This window comes from Panthera pardus, unplaced genomic scaffold (assembly GCF_024362965.1).
Source record: "Panthera pardus isolate Hobbes unplaced genomic scaffold, ASM2436296v1 HiC_scaffold_16, whole genome shotgun sequence".
Lineage (NCBI taxonomy): Eukaryota > Metazoa > Chordata > Mammalia > Carnivora > Felidae > Panthera > Panthera pardus.
This window is the reverse complement of record NW_026526721.1, coordinates 130,452,702-130,475,805: the sequence shown is the minus strand read 5'-3', so window position 1 is coordinate 130,475,805 and position 23,104 is coordinate 130,452,702. Positions and strand designations below refer to the sequence as shown.

At 39.4% G+C, this 23,104-nt stretch overlaps 1 protein-coding gene across 10 annotated transcripts in view; it reads left to right on the top strand.

Moving 5' to 3' along the window:
- Nucleotides 1-23,104, top strand: part of NEK11 (NIMA related kinase 11) — a 287,681-nt gene that overhangs the window by 131,867 nt on the left and 132,710 nt on the right. For 6 of the 10 annotated variants that reach the window (XM_053903812.1, XM_053903815.1, XM_053903809.1 and 3 more), the window contains one exon: nucleotides 13,379-13,414. The exons of the other annotated variants lie outside the window; for them this stretch is intronic. In XM_053903812.1, the coding sequence (XP_053759787.1) occupies nucleotides 13,379-13,414 (36 nt within the window). The remainder of the gene's footprint in view (nucleotides 1-13,378; nucleotides 13,415-23,104) is intronic. 10 annotated transcript variants of the gene reach the window in all.

Below are 23,104 nucleotides of genomic sequence, written 5' to 3'. Positions count from 1 at the left end.
AATATCTTCCTTGTCAACACCATAGACAGCCTGCAGAACCCAAGTCAGATTCTCAGAGATGCGTGTGTCCTCCCATTGGTGAGCCAGGAATGCCACTGTTATACTCAGAAGTAGGACCTGGGAGGGACAAAGTTCTTTCTCAAAAAGATGCTTCTTTGCCAGCTATCCTGAGCCCATAATCTGGCAGCTAAAATTTCCAAGTATTTTCCCTAAATACATTATAAATGTAAATATATTTTGTACTAAGGAGCCTAATTAGGGCAAGAATATATATTAGTTTTCCACTGTAGTCTCATGTGGGATTTAGGCCAAATTCAGATTAAAATACAGAGATTGGTAGGCATAACTATGATTTTTGCAATGAAAATGTCCAGGTAATACATGCAGTTATTTTAATGGAACTCTCTGCCCTGGGTTTATAATGAAATCAAGAAGATTTTCTGAGACACAAGGATTTGCTCTACACTACCATGGAGGCTATATGTATAAGTGACCTCCTGATTTTGGACAAGTTCTCTGAAAATTCTATTAGTTTCCTCTTTAGTTAGAATATAAAGGAATTTCAGTGGGCTGCACAGATTCCTAAGATAGGGAAAAGTTTGTACTCATTTCAGATGTATTATTTTGCCTCCCTTAGGGCTGCATATGGAATCAGAATATTCCAGATATGATTTTATGTGCATAGTTAAATCATTCAATTCTTACCACACATCTGGTGGACAGGCTAAATGTACCTTAAAGGACATGGTGGCTTGTGGAAGACAGTATTTTTTGCCTACCATATATTATAAACAACTCTAAGGTGTCTTCAGATATCTGTACAAGATTTTCTTAAAATAAAAATTAGAGCAAATTATAGGTTATCCTAATAATGTAATTCTCAATACTTTTTTTTAAGTGGGAGAGAAAAGTGGGGGTTGTGGTTAGAAGGCCAGTGCTGCATGTTTTGGGTCTGCCCCTAGAGTTGGTTATGTCTGTGACGTCATTCATCCTGTCAAGAGGGGAGAAGGTTTGGAATGGCAACTCAAAGGGCAGGCAGGCTGGATGTGACCCTCCACTCTGGGGGGCGGAGGCTCAGGCTTGTCCATGCTCAGGAGTGAGCAGGTCTGACTGGTTTGAGTCAAGAAGCCTCAAACATAGGGGAGACCACTGCCTCCTCAAGGTGACTTTGCTTGTAGGTTTTCTGAGTCCAGGTTTTCAAATTGGGCTACTTATCAGAACCCCTTATGGGAATTTGAAAAATACAAAATAGTCTCTGTCTTCTTAGACATTGATTTAGAAGGTCTACTTCAGTGGTTCTCAAACTATACTATATATCAGAATCATGTGGAGGGTTTGTTAAAACACAGATGGCTGGGTTCGATGGCATGCTAGCGTTGACTCATGGACTCCATTGTGTACGTCTTCTTCCAGTCTCCAGTTCTGTGATAGCCCGTGGGTAGCTTCAAATCAGCTATGGTGACTGAGTACTTACACCAGGGAAATTGGCATTGCAATCAGTTTTCCTCAAGAGCCAGTTGTTAAATGTTTCCCAGCATACCTCTGGCAGAGCTTCTGATTCAGTAGGCCTGAGATGAAGCCCAAGAATCTGCATTTCTAGCAAGTTTCTTGGTGGTGCTGCTGCTGCTGGTGTGTGGAGCACATACTGGGAACAATTTGTCTAGAATTAAGCTGTCCAATTTGATAGCCACTAAGCCACATGTGGTTATCTGAATTCAAATTTTAATTAATAAAAATTAAATAAAATTTAAAAATCTTTTCCCAAGTCACATTAGTCATATTTTAAGTGCCTAAACTAATACAATGTTATATGTCAATTATATTGCAATAAAATGGGGCGGGGGGAATGCTTAAGAGTCACATATGGTTAGTGGTTACTGTATTGGATTGCACACTTCTAGAACAATTAATTCATCATTGCCAAAAGTACTATTGGGCAACACTGCTCTAGGAAAAACTCTGTGCGCCTATATTTTTTTTGTTTTAAGTTCTACAGGTTATTCTGGGAATAACCAGAATTATTCCCAGGTGGGGAGTCTGTTTCAATAATCGCTACAGTTTTTTTTTTTAATTTTTTAAATGTTGATTCATTTTTGAGAGAGAGAGAGACAGAGTGTGAATGGGGGAGGGGCAGAGAGAGAGGGAGACCTAGAATCTGAAGCAGCCTCCAGACTCTGAACTGTCAGCACGGAACTCAACGCAGGCCTTGAACTCTTGGACCATGAGATCATGACCTGAGCCGAAGTCGGACGCTTAACCAACTGAGCCACCCAGGCGCCCCAATCACTACAGTTATTAAATATTGATCTTACATTTCGACTCTCTCAAACTCAAACTCACAGATAATTCTATGTTACTCATTTTCTGTTTCTTACTTGGGAGGGAGGATTGATTTGCTAAAATTCTCAAACACTTGACAACACATATCAATGACTCTTTTTTATAGGTGAGGATAAAGGAGGTAAGGATGGAAGAGGTATTGTTGAACTGGAACCCAGCCCCAACTCCATAACTTTTTCAAGCCAGAGGTTTCTCTTCTATGCTGTGACAGCTTTCTGCTAAATAGAAAAAATTATTACAGGTGTTAGTCATAGTCCTGCCTTCGGATCATGTCCGGGGTCAGCACTGAGATGCCATTATCCTACCTCAGACCACGTGTGTGGCACATGGAAGCCCCAGCGGTCTTTCAGACTTTATCTAATAACAACTCCCTCCCAACCAGCGAAGGACATGAACTGCATTTATTGGAAACCAGTCGACCATATTAATGAATCAGAAGTGTTCAGACTAGCAGGTTACACAAGACTACAGAGGGGATAGAATTTAATTAGAGGTGAAGGGTCAGGTGAAATAGTTAAGTCATTAGGGACATCTGTAGAACAAGTTACCAAAACCTGAGTTAGTGAGGGTTACACAAGCAGACAGACTCCTGATAATTGGACCAGGAAAGAGCTGGCCTGGGATGCCAGCTGCTGTGGGTTGCCTCTTGTGTGTTGTTGGGTCTTGGTCTTTTTATTTACATAGCCTGGCATATAGAAGCATGCTGTGTGAGTTACCATCTCCAAGATGCTTGTATGGCCTAAACAATGTCCATTTATTTCAGCTCCTTTTGACTGAAATTTTAAGTTCTTTACACTGATTAAAAAAAAATAGCCAGTGGTATTTCTTTTTCCTCTGAAAGTTTTATTATAATAGACTTTATTTTCTCAAGTGACAGTTGCCTTTGTGAGTTTCAAAAGCTGTTACATTGCCTGGTTCTGTAGCAATCTCTTCAAAACTACCAAAAAAAAAAAAAAAACTCTTCTTCTTTCTGGGCTTCTTTTTAGGAATTCTGGCACTCTTCCTTTTAGGAATTTCCCACTGCCAGTATCTTTGTACCTTTGTAGGCACCATTATATCTTTGTCCTTTTGTATCCTTATTGATCTTCCTCCTCCTAGGCAATTGCTATAAACATCCTTCAGCAAAGCATTCCCTGAACACCATTTTTGTCAACACTCAACCTTTCACAAATATTTATTGGGTGCCTGCTCTGCTGGGAAAAGAGAATACAGAATACAGTAGTAACAGAACAGACTTGGTTCTATTCTTATGAGCCTATGGTGAAGTTTTCTTCTACCCAGAAGCCTTTACTTCCTAAAGTGGGTTGAATTCTGCCCACCACCACCCAAAATATGTCCACTTGGAACCTCAGAATGTAATCTTATTTAGGATAAAGGTCTTTGCAGATGTAATTAAGGTAAGGATCATCACATGAAATTACCTGGATTATAATGGGCCCAAACCAATCTACATATTCAATGCAATCCCTATCAAAATAACACCAGCATTCTTCACAGAGCTAGAACAAACAATCCTAAAATTTGTATGGAACCAGAAAAGACCCTGAATAGCCAAAGCAATCCTGAAAAATAAAATCGTGCAACAATGATTTCAGGAGTAGATTCCTTAATGCCCCTTACCCATTTAGCCCATTCCCCCCTCCCACAACCCCTCCAGTAACCCTCAGTTTGTTCTCCATATTTAAGAGTCTCTTATGTTTTTCCCCCTCCCTGTTTTTATATTATTTTTGCTTCCCTTCCCTTATGTTCATCTGTTCTGTGTCTTAAAGTCCTCATATGAGTGAAGTCATATGATTTTTGTCTTTCTCTGACTGACTTATTTCACTTAGCATAATACCCTCCAGTTCCATCCATGTAGTTGCAAATGGCAAGATTTCATTCATTTTGATTGCTGAGTAATACTCCATTGTGTATATATATACATATATATATATATGTATATATATACACCACATTTTCTTTATCCATTCGTCCCTTGATGGACATTTGGGCTCTTTCCATACTTTGGCTATTGTTAATAGTGCTTCTATAAACATGGGGGTGCATGTATCCCTTCGAAACAGCACATCTGTATCCCTTGGATAAATGTCTAGTAGTGCAATTGCTGGGTCATAGGGTAGTTCTATTTTTATTTTTTTGAGGACTAAAAATACTGTTTTCCAGAGTGACTGCACCAGCTTGCATTCCCACCAGCAGGGCAAAAGAGATCCTCTTTCTCCACATCCTCGCCAACATCTGTTGTTGCCTGAGTTGTTAATGTTAGCCATTCTGACAGGTGTGAGGGGGTATCTCACTGCGGTTTTGATTTGTATTTCCCTGATGATGAGTGATGTGGAGCATTTTTTCATGTGTTGGTTGGTCATCTGGATGTCTTCTTTGGAGAAGTGTCTATTCATGCCTTTTGCCCATTTCTTCACTGGATTCTTTGTTTTTTGGGTGTTGACACTGATAAGTTCTTTATAGATTTTGGATACTAACCCTTTATCTGATATGTCATTTGCAAATATCTTCTCCCATTCTGTCGGTTGCCTTTTAGTTTTGCTGATTGTTTCCTTCACTGTGCACAAGCTTTTTATTTTGATGAGGTCCCAATAGTTCATTTTTGCTTTTGTTTCCCTTACATCTGGAGAAGTGTTAAGTAACAAGTTGCTGTGGCCAAGATCAAAGAGGTTTTTTCCTGCTTTCTCCTCAAGGATTGTGATGGCTTCCTGCCTTACATTGAGGTCTTTCATCCAGTTTGAGTTTATTTTTGTGTATGGTGTAAGAAAGTGGTCCAGGTTCATTCTTCTGCATGTCGTTGTCCAGTTATCCTACCACCACTTGCTGAAGATACTGGCTTTATTCCATTGGATATTCTTTCCTGCTTTGTCAAAGATTAGTTGGCCATTCATTTGTGGGTCCATTTCTGGGTTCTCTATTCTGTTTCATTGATCTGAGTGTCAGTTCTTGTGCCAGTACCATACTGTCTTGATGATTACAGCTTTGTAATACAACTGGGATTGTGATGCCTCTTGCTTTGGTTTTCTTTTTCAAGATTGCTTTGGCTATTTATTCAGGGCCTTTTCTGGTTCCATACAATTTTTAGGAATGTTTCTTCTACTCTGTGAATAATGCTGGTGTTATTTTGATAGGAATTGCATTGCATATGTAGATTGCTTTGGGTAGTATTGACATTTTAACAATGTTTGTTCTTCCTGTCCAGGAGTATGGAATATTTTTCCATTATTTTGTGTCTTCTTCAATTTCTTTCATAAGCTTTCTATAGTTTTCAGTGTATACATTTTTCACTTCTTTGGTTAGATTTATTCCTGGTATTTTATGGGTTTTGGTGCAATGTAAATGGGATTAATTCCTTGATATCTCTTTCTCTCACTTCATTGTTGGTGTATAGGAATGCAACTGATTTCTGTGCGTTGATTTTATATCCTGCAACTTTGCTGAATTCATGAATCAGTTCTAGCAGTTTTTTGGTGGAATCTTTTGGGTTTTCCATATAGACTATCATGTCACTTGTGAAGAGTGAAAGTTTGACCTCCTCCTGGCCAATTTGGAATGCCTTTTATTTTTTTGTGTTGTCTGATTGCTGAGACTAAGACTTCCAATACTATGTTGCATAACAGTGGCAAGAGTGGACATCCCTGTCTTGTTCCTGACTTTAGGGGGAACACTCTCAGTTTTTCCCTGTTGAGGATGATATTAGCGTTGGGTCATTCATATATGGCTTTTATGATCTCGAGGTATGCTCTTTCTATCCCTACTTTCTTGAGGGTTTTTATCAAGAAAGGATGCTGTATTTTGTCAAATGCTTTCTCTGCATCTATTGAGAGGATCCTATGGTTCTCATCCTTTCTTTTATTGATGTGATGAATCACGTTAATTGTTTTGCTGATACTGAGGCAGCCCTACATCCCAGGTATAAATCACACTTGGTCGTGGTGAATAATTTTTGTAATGTATTTTTGGATCCAGTTGAGTAATATCTTATTGAGGATTTTTGCATCCATGTTCATCAGGGAAATTGGTCTATAGTTCTCCTTTTTAGTGGGGTCTCTGTCTGGTTTCTATGCTGGCTTCATACAAAGAGTTTGGAAGTTTTCTTTCCATTTCTATTTTTTGGAATAGCTTCAAGAGAATAGGTGTTGAGTTTCTGGTAGTGTTCTCTGATCCTTTCTAGTGTTTGTTGCTTTTGGTATGTATGTATGTATGTATGTATGTATGTATGTATTATTTTTTTTTTTTCATCTTTTCTCCCCTCACAGAATCCCCCTTAAAATTTCTTGCAGGGCTGGTTTAGTGGTCACAAACTCCTTTAATTTTTGTTTGGCTGGGAAACTTTTAATCTCTCCTTCTATTTTGAATGACAGCCTTGCTGGATAAAGAATTCTTGGCTGCATATTTTTCTGATTCAGCACATTGAATGTATCCTGCCATTTCTTTCTGGCCTGCCAACTTTCTGTGGATAGATCTGCTGCAAACCTGATCTGTCTTCACTTGTAGGTTAAGGACTTTTTTTTCTCTTGCTGCTTTCATGATTTTTTCCTTGCCTGAGGATTTTGTGAATTTGACTATGATATGCCTTGTTGATGGTCAGTTTTTGTTGACTCTCATGGGAGTCCTCTGTGCTTCCTGGATTTTGATGTCTGTGTCTTTCCTCAGGTTAGGGAAGTTTTCCACTATGAGATGCTCACATAACCCTTCTACCCCTTTTTCTCTCTCTTCCTCTTCTATGATTCTCCTATGATTCTGATGTCGTTCCTTTTTAATGAGTCACTGATTTCTCTAATTCTTAATTCATGCTCTTTTACCTTAGTCTCCCTCTTTTTTCTACTTCATTATTCTTCAGAAATTTGTGCTCTATATTGCTGATTCTCTGCTCTGCCTCATCCATCATTGCCACTGTGGCATCCATTCGAGATTGCAGCTCAGTTATAGTATTTTTTATTTTATCCTGACTAGCTTTTACTTCTTTTATCTCTGCAGAAAGGGATTCTAATCTGTTTTCAACTCCAGCTAGTATTCTTATTATCATGATTCTAAATTCTGGTTCAGACATTTTGCTTTTATCTGTGTTGGTTAAGTCCCTGGCTGTCATTACTTCTTGCTCTTTCTTTTGGGGTGAATTCCTTTGTTTCATCGTTTTGAAGGGAGAAAAGGAATTAATGAGGTAAAAAATATATATGTATTAAAATTAAAATTTGTTTAATTAAAAATATTAAAATTAAAAAATTAAAAACAATACTCACACACAAAAATCAACTAAATGATGCTAGATCCTAGGTGTGTTTTGGTCTGGGTGGGAAAGGGGCTTGATAGATTAGAGAAAAAAGGGGAAAGAAAGAAAAAGAAAATAAAGGAAATCATTTGAAATTTTGAAAAAATGAATACACTGAAGTAGAATAAGATGAAATGATGTCAAATAGAATTTGAAAAAGTTTACACAAAAGTAAAAAATATAGTAGAAAAAAATTAAAGAAAAATATTTTTAATAAAAATTAAAAATAAAAATAAATTTTTCTTTATTCAAGAAAAAGAAAAATGAGAAAGAGAAAAAAGAAAAAAGAAAAAAAAGAAAATATGAATAGATGGACTGGTGAACAGAGAGAAATACAATTGAAATTACTTCGTTTTCCCCTAGAAGTCAAACTATGAATCGCTCTATAGTCCATACACTAAGCAGTCAGAGAGTTTTGTGATCCTGAAGAACGAGATTGGCCCAGTTGGGTGGGTCATAGTGTAATGGCTATGTTCTCCGCTAGATGGCGCTGCTTAGCTTACTGAGGTGAATTGTTGTGTCTCTGGTAGGCGTGTATGCGCATGCGCAGGAGTGGTGAAAATGGCGTCACCCAGCTACCCAGTCTCTAGTATCAGAACTCTGTTCTCCCCAATCAGCAATTGCACACCCGTCCTTTGTCTTCGGCTTCCGTACTCTCCCCACATTACACTGTCTGTGACCAAGCCCCAGGCAGCACCTGCCTCTTGAGTTTTATCTCAGATGCGACTGTGTTTCCCAACCCCTTACTTCTGAGGAACTGTGGCTTTGATCCGTTCTGACCCTCTGCAGGAGGGTCTCACCGAGCAGTGGCCAGTGTTGGCCCCACCCAGGAAAGTTCATGAGATCATGCTGCTGCTGATGCCCAGAGACTGCGGCTGGTTGCCAGCCCGCCCCAGAAAAAGTTCACGAGATAGTGTAGCAGCAGCGTTTCAGGGATTACGGCAGATCACAGCACACATCTGGCACCAGGCTTCACCCTTAACAACCTTGTTCCAACACCAGCAAATGTGGTTGTTCTCCCAGGTCCACTGGGGCCTTGCCTTTGGGGGAGCCTCTACCCGTTGTCCTTCCAGCAAGGGAACCACCTCTCCCATGTGCCCTGAAGACCCCCAGATTTCACTCTGCTCCTTGGGATTTGCCCTTCCCACCAGAGCACCATCAAGTATCAAGCTGCTGCATTTCAGACTCTGTACTCCCGCTGTTTTAGAGTCTTAATGGAATTTAAATCCTTTCTCCCTTTTTAGTTCAGTCCCTGTGGCTGTTTCCGCTTTCCACTTTCTCTCCAGCTGCTTTTGGCGGGGAGTGCTTTTCCCATATTCTCCCCCACCCCCACCCCCTTCTCCGCCCTCTCTCCACAAGTAAAAATAGCTCCCTGCTCTCCACTGCTTCTCTCTCCCCCAGTTCACCTCTCCATGCCTCATACCTGCTGAGTTCTGCGGTTCAGGTTGTGCAGATTGTTGTGTTAATCCTCAGATAAGTTTTCTAGGTGTGCAGGATGGTTTAGTGTTGATCTGGCTGTATTTCATGAACACGAGACACAAAAAGACTTCCATGATGTTCCACCATCTTGGCTTCTCCCCTGGAATTTTTTAAGATGCTACTTTACATGGCAAAGGAAAATTAAAATTGTTAATCTGATGACATTAAAGTAGGGAGATTATCAGGGCTCCTGGGTGACTCAGTCAGTTGAGCTCTGAGTTCGGCTCAGGTCATGATCTCACAGTTCATGGGTTTGAGCCCCATGTCAGGCTCTGTGCCTACAGCTCAGAGCCTGGAGCCTACTTCAGATTCTGTGTCTCCCTCTCTGTCTGCCCCTACCCCACTTGCATTTTCTCTCTCTCTCTCTCTCTCTCTCTCTCTCTCTCTCAAGAGTAAATAAACATTAAAAATTTTTTTTTAAGTAGGGAGATTTTCCTGGATTATCTGGGTGGGCTCAGTATAATTACAAAGTTACTTGAAAGTGGAAGAGAGAGGGCAGAAGAGAAAAAAAAAAACAGGGATAACAGTATTAGGACTTGTCCTGACATTGGTGGATTTGAAAATGGAGAAACTGGAGGTGGGGTGGGGACAATAAGCAAAGGATGGCAGGCAGCCTCTAGAATGTGGAAAAGGAAGGTTTGTAATGCCTCCAAAGGGAATGCAGCCCAGCTAATACCTTGATTTGAGCCCAGTTCAACCCATTTTGGACTAATCTCTAGAACTATAAGATAATAAACATGTTGTGTAAGCCGCTACATTCATCATAATTTGTTACAGCAGCAATAGAAAAGCAATGTGGTATTTTTTTTCCTAGGTATTAAATGTAATTTTACTTGAAGTTAACAAATCAAAAACTGAAATCAAGTAATTGCTGAACTTCAGATAAATGTTTATCACAAAAGATATTAGTTACTAAAATAATTCTTTAAGGACAAAAATAATGATCATAAAAATGTGTGAAGGCTAGAGTCGTTATGGTATTTGCTAGCTATGTATGTCACTTTATTTTGTTTTTATTTTTTGTTTGTTTTTATTTATTTTTGAGAGAGATAGAGGGCAAGTGAGCGGGGGGTACAGAGACAGGGAAACACAGAATCTGAGGCAGGCTGCAGGCTCTGAGCTGTCAGCACAGAACCCGACATGCGAGTTCATGATCTGAACCAAAGTCGGATGCTTAACCAACTGAGCCACCCAGGCGCCCCTATGTGTGTCACTTTAGATAATATTTATTGAATTCCTGCTCTTCCTGGTAAGTCAAAACATTAAGGCTTTTCCAGGGTGACTTCCCTTACCTCCCAATTCTATTTTGTTTTTACATTGTTAAAGTTTGTAATTTTATATTGATTACATTTTGTTCTAAAACCATAATTCCCAGAGATCTTTATTCTTTAAAATAGGGAGATTGTCTTGGAATTTTAACCTGAACTAAGGGCCTCAATGAACCTATCAAACTTTTTTTTTTACCATAGCTTCTTCATTTCTGAGCTCTTAATTTTATCTGTTTGCTTATTTATTAGTGTTTTTACTGTTTTTGTTTTATTATTATTATTTTTTTTTTTTTTTTTTTTTTTTAGGAGTCTCTTATAATCCTTTGTATTTCTGGGGTGTCAGTTGTTACTTCTCCCCCTCCATTTCTGATTTTGAGTCTTTTCTCTTTTGTTCTTGATGAGTCTGGCTTAGGATTTCTCAATTTTGTTTATCTTTACAAAGAACCAGCTCTTGGTTTCATTGATTTTTTTTTTATTGTGTTTTTAGTCTCTATGTCTTTTATTTCTGCTCTGATTGTTACTATTTCCTTCCTTCTATTCACCTTTGGTTTTGTTTTTTTTCTTTTTCTAGTCCCTTTAGATGGAAGGTTAGATTGCTTATTTGAGCTTTTTCTTGTTTTTGAGGTAGGCTTCTGTCACTACATATTTCCCTCTTAGAACTGCTTTTGCTGTGTCCCAAAGATTTTGGACCATGTGTTTTTATTTTCATTTGCTTCCATATATATATATATTTTTTTTTTTTTTTTTTTTTCCCTCATTGACTCATTGGTTGTTTAGCCTCCACGTGCTTATGTTATGTTTGTTGCAGTTTTTTTCTCCTAATTGATTTCTGGTTTCATACTGTTGTGGTCACAAAAGATGCATGGTATGATTTCACTTTTTAAAAATATATTGAGACTTGTTTTGTGGCCTAACATGTAATCTATTCTGGTGAATGTTCTATTTGCACTTGAAAAGAATATGTATTATTGTTTTTGGATGAAATGTCCTATGTATATGTCTGTTATGACCATCTGATTTAATGTGTCATTTAAAGACACTGTTTACCTATTGATTTTCTGCCTAGATGTGGGGTGTTAAAGTTCCCTACTATTATTGTGTTACCATCAGTTTCTCTCTGTATGTCATTAGTATTTGCTTGATGTATTTAGGTGCTCCAGTGCTGGGTGCATAGATATTTACAATTGTTATATCCTTTTGTTGAATTGATTCCTTTATCATTATGTAATGCCCTTTTTTGTCCCTTGTTACAGTCTTTGTTTCTTATTTTGTCTGATCTAAGTATTGCTACCCTGGCTTTTTGTTTCCATTTGCATGGTAAATGTTTTTTCATTCCTTCATTTTCAGTCAGTATGTGTCTTTTTTTTTTTTTTTTAAACATTTATTTATTTTTGAGACAGAGAGAGAGCATGAACAGGGGAGGGGCAGAGAGAGAGGGAGACACAGAATCTGAAACAGGCTCCAGGCTCTGAGCTGTCAGCACAGAGCCTGATGCGGGGCTCGAACTCACGGACCGTGAGATCATGACCTGAGCCGAAGTCAGACACTTAACCGACCGAGCCACCCAGGCGCCCCAGTATGTGTCTTTAGTCCTGAGGTGAGTCTCTTGTAGGCAGAATATAGATGGGTCTTGTTTTTTATCCATTCTACCACCCTATGTCTTTTGATTAGAGCAGTTAACCCATTTACATTTAAAGTAATTATGATAGGGACGCCTGGGTGGCTCAGTCGGTTAAGTGTCCGACTTTGGCTCAGGTCATGATCTCACGTGAGTTCAAGCCCCGTGTCGGGCTCTGTGCTGACAGCTTAGAGCCTGGAGCCCGCTTTAGATTCTGTGTCTCCCTCTCTCTCTGCCCCTCCCCTGCTCATGCTTTGTCTCTATCTCAAAAATAAATAAAACATTTAAAAAAATTAAAAAAAATAAAGTAATTATGATAGGTATGTACTTACTGCCATTTTGTTCATTGTTTTCTGGTTGTTTCTATAGTTCTTCTCTGTTCCTTTCTTCTTCTCTTGCTTTCTTTGTGATTGGTGAGTTTCTGTAGTGTAGTGTTTGGCTTTCTTCTCTTTATTTTTTTTGTATCCATTTTAAGTTTTGGGTTTGTGGTTACCATGAGGTTCATGTATAACATCCTAAGTATATAGTAGTCTATATTAAGTTGATGGTTATTTAAGTTTAAACACATTCTAACAAAAAACTTTAACTCCCTCCTCCACATTTTATGTGTATGCTGTCATATTTTACATCTTTTACTCATGATTTTCTTATGTCTAATTATGGCCATTTCTTTTCCATTTAAAGAAGTCCCTTTAACAGTTCTTATAAGGCTGGTTTAGTAGTGATAAACTTCTTTAGATTTTTTTTTTTGTCTGGGAAACTCTTTATTTCTCCTTCAATTCTGAATTATAACCTTGCCAGGTAGAATATTCTTGGTTATAGGTGTTATTCTTTCAGCACTTTGAATATATCATGCCGCTCCTTGCTGGCCTGCAAAGTTTCTGCTGGAAAATCAGCTGATAGACTTTTAGGGTATCCCTTGATGAAACTTTTGTTTCCCTCTGCTTTTAAAATCTCTCTTGATCTTTAACCTTTGACATTTTAGTTATTATATGTCATGGTGTGGACCTCATTGGGGTCATCTTATTTGGAACTCTCTATGCTTTTTGAACCTGGATGTCTGTTTCCTTTCCTAGGTTGCAGAAGTTTCAGCTATGATTTCTTCAAATAAGATTTCTGCCCCTTTCACTCTGTCTTCTTTTGGGACCCATAAAATGGAATGTTTGTTTCCTTGATGTTGTCCAAGAGATCCCTTAACCTATCCTCATTTTCTCGTTTTTTTTCTCTTTTTTTGCTTTCAGCTTGGGTGCTTTCCATTACCCTGTTTTCCAGATTGCTGATATGTTCTTCTGCATTTGCTAATCTACTGGTTCATTCCCTCAAGTGTGTTTTTTTATTTCAGTCATGGTATTTTTCAGCTCTGATCGGTTCTTTTTCATATTCTCTGTCTTTTTATTGAAGGTCTCACTGAGTTCTTCCATTCTTTTTCCCAGTCTGGTGAGTATCTTTATGATCATTACTTAAAATTTTTTATCAGGTATATTGCTTATCTCTGTTTTGTTTAGTTATTTTTCTGAGGTTTTGTCTTGGACTTTGTTTTGGAGCATATTCCTTTGTGTCCCCATTTTGCTTTACTTTCTATTTGTTTCTATAGATTAGGTGGAACAATTACTTCTAAACTTGGAGAAATGGTCTCATGTATGGTGTCCCCTATATAGAACATGTGTGCAGGGCACCTGGGGGACTCAGTTGGTTAACTATCCAACTCTTGATTTCACCTCCAGTCATGATCTTGCAGTTCATGAGTTCAAGCCCCACACCAGGTTCTGTGCTGACAACACAGAGCCTGCTTGGGATTCTCTCTCTCCCTCTCTCTCTGCTCCTCCCCAACTCATACATGCACACACTCTCTCTCAAAATAAATAAACTTAAAAAAAAAAAAGACTATGCATGCATGGTGACTTTTGCTGGCTGGCTAGAGCTGGCTGGTGTGAGCTGGGGATGTCTCAAGACTCTCCATGCAGGGGGTACCCTGGAAGGATACCTAAAGCTGAAGTGGGTGTAGATTGGAGGAGGGGGTCCCGTGGTCCTATGCACTGAGAATACCTTGGCAGGGTAGCTAAAGCTAATGTGGGTACAGGTCAGGGGAAGCCCAGGGTTCTAATCACTGAAGGCACTCTGGCAAGATAAATGAAGTGAGTGCAAGCCATGGGGTCCCAGGGCTTTATGCATAGAGGTCACCTTGGCAGAATAGTTTAAGCTGAAGTGGATGTAAACTGGGGTGGGGGAGGCATGGTCCTAGGGCACTCCTCTCAGGGGGCACCCCGACAGGGCAGCTAGTTTTTTATTTTAATTTTTTAAACTTTTATTTCATTGTGGTAAGAAGAATTAACATGAAATCTAAGAAGAATTAACATAAAAATCTGTTAGATTTTTTTTTTTTAATTTTAAGTTTATTTATTTACTTTGAAAGAAATAGAGACAGTGCAAGCAGGGGAGGGGCAGACAGAGACAGAGACAGAGAATCCCAAGCAGGTTCCATGCTGTCAGCTCAAAGCCCGAGGTGGGGCTCGAACCCATGAAATCATGAGATCATGACCTGAACCAAAACCAAGACTCGGACCCTTAACCAACTGAGCCACCCAGACGCCCCTACCCTCTTAGGTTTTTTAGTGAACTATAGTACTGTCAGTTATAGGTACACTGTTCTGCAGCAGATCTCTAGAACCTGTCTGGCTCAGCTAAATCTTTATGCTCATTGATTAATAAGTCCCCATTTCCCCCTTCCTCCAGTCCTTGGAAGCCACGCTTTGATTCTATGAATTTAAATATTTTAGATACTCCATGTAAATGAAATCACGCAGTATTTGTCTTTCTGTGACTGGTTTATTTCACTTAGCATAATGTCCTCAAGGTTCATCCATGTTGTTGCCTATTATGAAAATTGACTATTTTTCAAAATAAAAAATTTATTGAGAAGAGTGGCATTGTTTTATACCTTTACAATTTTTTAAAAGTGGCTTAATAGAATGCAGCTGGATTCTCATATCTGCTTTTCATTTAGATTTATCATGACATTACATGTAATATAGTGTCTGGAAAGCTATGTACTCATGAGAGGATCAAAGTGAAAAAGACAAGGAAGATCTTAGTGCTGTTTATGAAAGTAGTTTAGATTTTGGGCTCTCCTGAAAGGGTCTTGGGGACTCCCACGGTCCCTGGACTATTCTTTGAGAACTGTTCTTCTAGTCATGAAGTGAGATACTGGAAAAGCCAGCATTAAGTATTCCTGGGTATCATGAATAATTTCTCCATTTGTACTGCCCTGTTAAATAATTTTTAATAAACTGGCATAAAGGATAACAAAGCAGCAGGATCTCCTTTCCTGAATATGGTGCTCTAAGGTAGAAAACCTACTCTATTTGAATTTCACAGGTGTGAAATCATTAATAAGCAGACACGATGTTGCCAGTGTTATTGTAATGGTCATAAAAGCTGCAGTCTTACTGAGATGATACACTTTTATGCTTTAATCGACATCATTTTATGTGCTAAGTAGGTGGATGCAAGATCTTGAAATTGTTTGAGGGGCCTCCTGTGGGGATAATTGCGTGGTGAAGTGTGTTCATTTACTTATAGATTTACCCCCAGAGAGCTTGGGAGTTTCTCAGTCAATCACCCAAATGCCTGGCTCCAGCATTTGCTATGCATAGCAGTTTTCACCACTGAGGAATCCCAAATAAGATGCAAATTGTCTGATAAATTATTTTGTATTTCTCTTTCACTTTTCCAAAAAATAGTCCTTGGAGAGCTGTAGCATCAGCAAATGCAATCAATGCTTTAGAGCAGGTTGATTTTCCGTTTTTATTGTTATGGAAATAAAACCAGAGACTGGGAGGTATGGCGACAGTAAAATGTGCTCTTTCCCTGGAAGCGTGGGATTTCAGACCATACCTTTAGGTACACTGTTCTATGTCAACATTGATAAATTACACAACAGCTATCTCTATTTTTGTCTGTAGTTATAATCTTAGATTAATATATTCTTATTTTGTTTAATTTTCTCTTGGGAAGGTATGAAATTATTTTTAGTTGAATGGCCTATGAAAATTTTAGGTGCATTTGACAAAGGCATTTAATGTACTGATGGAATAAATGCAATTCTAGTTTTCTCATTTTGAGTAGAATACACAGCAAAAGCAAGGATGGGCCCAAATTTATATATCTTTATGTATATATACCTTTTCCATTGTGAAGATTTATTCTATCCTATTAAGTTTTCTGGGGGCTTTTCAATAGGATCCTATTAATTCAGTTCCTAAGGTCAGAAATGCATAACATTTTCTCACTTTCACATTAATCCTTTTCTTCCTCCCTGTTGTTTACAATCCTCATTTTTCATTTTATGGAGGGAATCAGCACAATACTTATGCTATTTGCATTGTCACATTTTTGTAAATTTTTCTTGTTGAATAATTTGGTAAAAATTATCCCACCACTTTAACAATGAATTTTGCTTGTGTTTTATTTATTTGTTTATTTATTTTGAATTTCACTTGTGTCTTAAATTAAGTTTTGCAATTGATCAAATCGGACAAACCGTAATGACTTATAAAATACAAAATCTATTTCCCCCTTTTGTTTCTCTTAGAAATTTTCATCCTACTAAGGATCATGTAGTTGGATGTATCTTCTTAACTTTGTCTTTTGCCTGATAAATACAAAGAAAGGTCAAGTCCAGGCTTCCCACACTGGCTGTATGACGTTAGACAAGTCCTCTAACTTTTACAAGTCTCAGATTGTCATCTCTAACATGGGTTCTGAGAATCCATTCCCAGGCCACTCACCTAATGCCTCAGTTGCCCAAGGCTAAGCAACTGTCACCTCACCTGGTATGTTAAACCTGCCTCTGGCTAGTCTCTGGCCTCCAACTAGTTCATTCTCTAAATGGCTACCAAAATGATCTTTTAAGAATGTAAATTAGAGTTTGTCATTGCTTTGCTTAAAGTCCTCCAGTGGCTTTCTATTGTGTTTCGAATACAAAATAGAAAACCTTTCACAGGGCCCACAAGGGCCCTGCTTACTTGCTCCCCACTTGGCCAACGTTGCCCAATGTTATGATTCATGTCACTCCTGTTAGGGAGACTGGCCGTCCTAGGTTGCCTGGGACTTTCTCGGTTTTAGCACTGAAAACTGGAATAGTTGGCCACTCTATTCCTGACGGTCCAGCTACACTGGCTTCCTTTCTTTCCCTTGGATATGCCCATATCTTTCCCACTTCACATCCTTTCCAAATGTTCTTTCTTCTGGAAGCCACATCATGTTATTTCACTGTGTACCTGGTCTATGCCTATTCATTCTTCAGGCCTCAATTTGAATGTCCTGTTCTCAGAGAATCCTTCCCTCAGCCACAGATATAAACTGGATTCTGTGAAGTTAATAGAAAATGTATATATTGTTCTCTGTCCCCAGTTCCTGGCACAGAGCTCCCAAAACCCTTGTAATATCCTAAGGGATAAGAGTACCATAATGATCTTCTGTTCTACTATTTGGCCTTTGACCCTGATTCATGAGGCAAAGTTCCTAAATCCTTTGGAATTTCCAGAGTGATAGGAATATCTTTAGTTCTACTGAGATGACTCTTGGTGGATTTGAAGGCTCCTGGATTTGAAGGAGAGGCAGCTCCCAGCTCCACAGTTTCTGAATGTATTTATCTGGAGTGGCCAGTAACTGCTTACTGTCGATAGCAGAGGTAGACAAACTTTCTTAAATGGTCGATAGTAAATATTTTAGGTCTTACAGAGCACGCTATCTCTGTCACAACTACTCAACTTTGCCATTGAACTCTGCCATCATAGAGAGAAAACAGCCATGGATGACAGAGGCTATGACTGTGTTCCAGGAACACTGTGTTTACAAAAGCAGGCCCAGATTTAGCCCATAGGCCCTAGTTTGCCGACCCTTGGTCTAAGTAATTTTCTGCCCGTTGTCTTTGGGTTCTGAGAATGTTGGTAAATTCACTAATGGCACTGGAAAATGTAAATTTGAAATGAAATTTGCTTGCAGGATGTCCTCCTTTCCTTTATTGAAACTTGGCTTTGGCTTCACTGAAACAAACACTTCTGATACTGTTACCATGCAAATATACAGCACATCCATTTCTTCTTAGTTATTAAATAGGGTGAAATTAATTTTCTAGTGGGATGACTTAGCATTATTGCTGTTTGTGAAAAGATTTCGATGCAAATCAGTAGGCATGCCCTGGGCTTTTTCATTGTGTGTTGGATGAGGACAATCACAGATCACAAAAACATATATGCTCTGAGAGAAGGAGCTGGATATTAACAGGGAGAGGGCACTGAACCTTGTGATTTCAAGATTTTTTTTTCTTCTCCTTTGTGGGTGCTGATTTCTTGGGAATGTTCCACCTATATATGAGTTAGAATTCCATAAACACCATGGCTGAACAATTCAGCAATACCTTGGTTCAGATCAAGAGACCAAGTGGAGCTAGGGTTGGGGGAGGTTCACTGTCCTTGAGGAACTGAGCTCTGTGCAGCAAGTTGATGGGGTTGGATGGGCTGGGTGCAAAGCAAACTGAAATTTCATTTGGATTTGGGATTTGGGTTGGTAGGACAGAGTCACAACTGGGTGATCAAATTGAAATGTAAGTGGTAACTAAGAAGTGAAAGTGATGATGGTCAAAAATGTAGAGAACCAAGAAGTGACTGGAGATGTGAGTCGGGTTAAGTGCTTCAGGGGGGCACTTTGGGATGAAGAACACGTAAACACCTGGGATTCCATTACTTGTTTTTAGAGGAGGTATGTGACAGGAGGGTATCAGATTGGATGAACCAAGTAAATAGAACTTCTAACTAGGAAGGAAGTGTCAGAAAAACATTTCCCCCATATAGCAGCTGCTGTCACTGTTCCATCCATATCCCCTTCCATTCCTTTACCATTTTTTTGGACTCAGTCTCCTACCTATGTTTCTTTTGTAGGGGGTGGGGGGAGGGGAAGGCTGCTCTCAGACTCCCAGAGGCTGCTTTTCCAGTACTCAAAGAGAGCCAGAAGTGCCTAAGAATTTGCCCCTCACTCCTGCCATGCACCACCCCCCCACACCCAGAGTTACCCAAGGCAGCCTTTTAAAAGTGATGAATGTGTGCAGGAGTGTAAGTGTTCCAGTGCCTCCACCAACTGTCCCTAGAGCTCTGTGGTGAGCCATGATTACCCCTTGTGGGACTCTGCTTGATATGGGCCCCTTGCATGGCTGCCGGCCCTCTCTGTCCCACTTCCTTACCCCCTACCAGTGGTTCCTGGGATCCTTTCCTAACAAATAACTTTGATGAAAGTCCTCATCTCAGAGTCCGTTTCCGGGGAATCCAATCTAAGACACCTAGTTTTTTTTTTTAAAGTTGGAAGTAGTTCCTGACTATTATAAGAGACCTAGGGGAGTTTTTCTTATCTGTTTTTTTTCTGAATTAAGCTTTTTCAAAAATTCACTTTGATGGTTTTATTGGTCTGCTGTCTCTGTCAAAGGACCCCCATTTGAATCACTACATCAGTAATAGTTAAGGAAAAATGACTTTAATATTCCCTGAGCCTTTTCTGCACGTACTTGCTCTATGGTCATGGTGCAACACTGGGTACCCACGCCTGCCAGAAGGAAGCCTTGCATAGATCCCACTCTGCATGGTGGCCTTGGTGTTGTTCATGATGGCCATCAGTGTTTTGACCCAAATAGTCAGTCAAACTCACCAGAAAGATTTTAAAACTCCAAACACAATGAAGATGACAAGATTTTCTGAGAATGACTGTAAAGAGAACTCTACCAGAGATCTGTGGACAGTTTACCATGAATACTTAGAGACCGAGAGATTTTCAAGGTAGGAAGTAGATTCTTGTTTCCATTTGTCAAGTAACTGGTCCCCAAGTCAGCATTTAAGTGTTGGGGTGGCACTTTATCCCGGAAGTGTCCTGGAATTCTACTTATTTGGGACTTCTGCAATCTACATGGAAGATCTGAGTTCTCTTTGCCAGCTCCATTCATCTTCTCTGCCAGAGTCCAAGTTGGGAAAGAATATTCCTGTTAGATCTCATGATGGTTAATTTTATGTGTCAACGTGGCTAGACTGGTACACAGATGTTTGCTCCAACACCACTGTGGGTGGGCCTTATCTACTCAGTTGAAGATCTTAAAAGAAAAAATTGAGGTTCCCCCTGAGAAAGAAAGAATTCTGCCTCCAGACTGCCTTTGGACTCAAGACTGCAACATTAACTCTTGCCTAGGCCCTCAGCCTGCTGTCCTGCCCTACAGATTTTGGAGTTGCCAGCCTCCCATGACAACTATGAGAGCCAATAGCTTAAAATAATTTGTCTCTCTGTCTCTGTCTCTTTTTGTCTCTCTGTCTCTTTCTGTCTCTCTGTCTCTCTGTTCCCATATCCTGTTGGTTCTGTTTCTTCAGAGAACTCTGGCATAGATCCCATTAAATGTCCCCCAGTCAGAGTCTCATATTCTGTACATTTCTCTGTTTAATCAGTTCATGCCCACCTTCATGTAGGTTATGGCACATCTTAGCTTTATGGCACTTTTCTCCCCATGAGTTTTGTGAATACTTAGAATTCTAGCAATGTAATGTGAGGCTAAAAATAATTACATACTTACTTCCCCTAAATATGACTTTGACCACTTGAGGAACAATGTGAAATTTCATTAGTATGTGACTATTCAAATCCATTATGTGTCCTAATTATGAGCCTAATCCTGTTACATGTATGTTTTTCTCTTTACAATCATTTAAAGGTTGGGATATCACCAACTTGGATATTAGGAGAGAGTTCTAGTGTAAAGTCTGTCATGATTCATTATGTAACCTCAATATAACAACTCAACTATTTATACATGATGATAAAATAAATATTTTCCTAAAAAATGAAAGAAAAGCTGGAAATTTCTACGTAGTTTTTTTGTGGCCATCCTCCAATATACCTCACAATGATTCTTGCCTCCTGGTGTTCATGCCCCTGAATGGTCCTCTCTCACGCTGAATAGGACTGACCTGTGTAACCAGTAGGGATTGTGTGGAAATTGAAAAACGTGTCTTCCAAGGCTAGATAACAAAAGATATTGCAGCTTCTGCCTGGCTCTTTTGGATCATTCCCTCTGAGGGAAGCCAACTGCTGTGTGGTAAGGACACAGCTCCCCTATGGAGAGGGTCTTGTTCAAGGAACGAGGTCTCCTGACAAGAGCTACATGAGTGAGCTTAGGATTGGATGTCCCAGTCCCCATCAAGCCTACAGATGACTATAGCCCCCAGATGACTTCTTGGCTGAAACCTCATGGTGGGCCCTGAACCCAGACATTCCACCTGTGCCACTCCTGGATTCCTAACTCATAGAAAATATGTGAGATAATAAATGTGTGTTGTTGTTTTAAGTCGTAGTCTGGGGCAGTAATAGATATTATGCAGCAATAGATAACTAATTCAGTAATTTTTGCTGAATGGCTCTTTCTAGTGACTTCACGTGTAAAAAATTACATTTTAACCTCTGGTCAGGGTTCTAGACATTATTTGAAAGTGCTCTGTAGTATTTAGTGGTATGCATGTGGTAGAGATAGTGGTTGGGAAGAGGAAGAGAAAGAGATGGTATATGGATAAGACATGGAGGCTGCAGTGAATTTAAAAAGTCACCATTTGCAAATATTGCATTTGTGAGTATGTGATGAAATTCGAGTGGCTACCTCTAAGGAATGGCCAAACAGAATTATGTAGTCAGCATGACTTAATACAAATGAGCACTAGATTTGGAATCAGAAGATGTGGTTTGGGGTCTGCCAGTTTCAAATTAACTTAAAAAGGGTCAAGCAGCTCTAAATGTTATGTTCCTTGTCTGCAACATGGGGGGCTAACACCACCTACCCGTATCATACCGTGTTGTGAGGGAGGCTTAAGTGAGAAAAAGTATTTGAAAGCACTTTAATTGTGAAGGATTCTACAAAGGTAAATAATTGTTATTACTTACTGTTTTGAGGATATGTAAATGGAAGCTTGTCTAGACTTTATAAACCATGAAACAGCTCCTTTTAAACATGGGCTTACCTTCCTCTCTAAGACCATATCTCATGCCACAAGAAGTAGCCAGGTCCAGAAAGGGTAGGTCACCCAGGATATATAACATTGCAATAGAAATTTTCCTCAGTAGGACCATAAAAAGTTGCCTAAATTGATGTGTATAATATTCACTTCCTTTAATTAAAACATTTAAATGAATGCCATGCCCACAGTATCAGTGCAGTAGATTTCCCTCGTGTTTTTGTGATCATTGGCCCATCTTGCCATATTCAGTTTGCCTGTTCACATTGGTGAGCTAAGCACGTCCACACCAGCAGGCATCTTCTGGCAGTTTCCTGACTGTCTCCAGCTGGCCAGTTAACTGAGGGGTGCTGCCAATGGGAAACAAACATTTTCCAGGAGAATAGAGGTGGGAAAGAGAAATTATAACTTCAGGATTTCATTAGAGAGGAAATCCTATTTGGCTCACAAGGTGTTGTTTCTGCCAACAAACAAATTGCTAAATGCATTCCACGCAACTGAGCTTCTGTTTAATGAGGAAATATAGCCAAAGAAAAATAAGACACAGGCAGACACTTCCTTGTGATAGCACTTTAAATTCTTCAGCTTCATGAAAATCTTAGTTGTAATCTCACTTCTTGACAGACACTTGGTGACCAGGAGCAGAAAGCTGTGGTCGAATCTCTTGCTACTCAAATTGTGGTTCGTGGACCAGCTGCATCTCCATCACCCCAAGCATGTCAGAATTGCAGACTCCCAGGCCCCACTTCAGACCTACTAGTCAGAATTCATATTTCGTCAGGTGCTCCAGAGGATTCATATACATGCTGATCTCGTTGATTCTTCCATGTCTTACATTTGCAAACCTTAGAGCAGGAAAACAGCCTGAAATCATCTAGTTCAGTGTCCAACTTTTAGGGTGCTGAATTATTACTGTCCCCTGTTTACAGATGAGACCCCTAAGGCCCAGGGAGTACCAGCTCCTTCAGAGTCTCTGTTCAGTCTCCCTATATTTCTCCTTGAGAGGGTAGATTCTCTGGCCTGTATTTATTTCTCTGAATCTGGTGGAGGAAAGACAAACTTACCTACTTATTTTGACTTTTGCTTTCTAAAC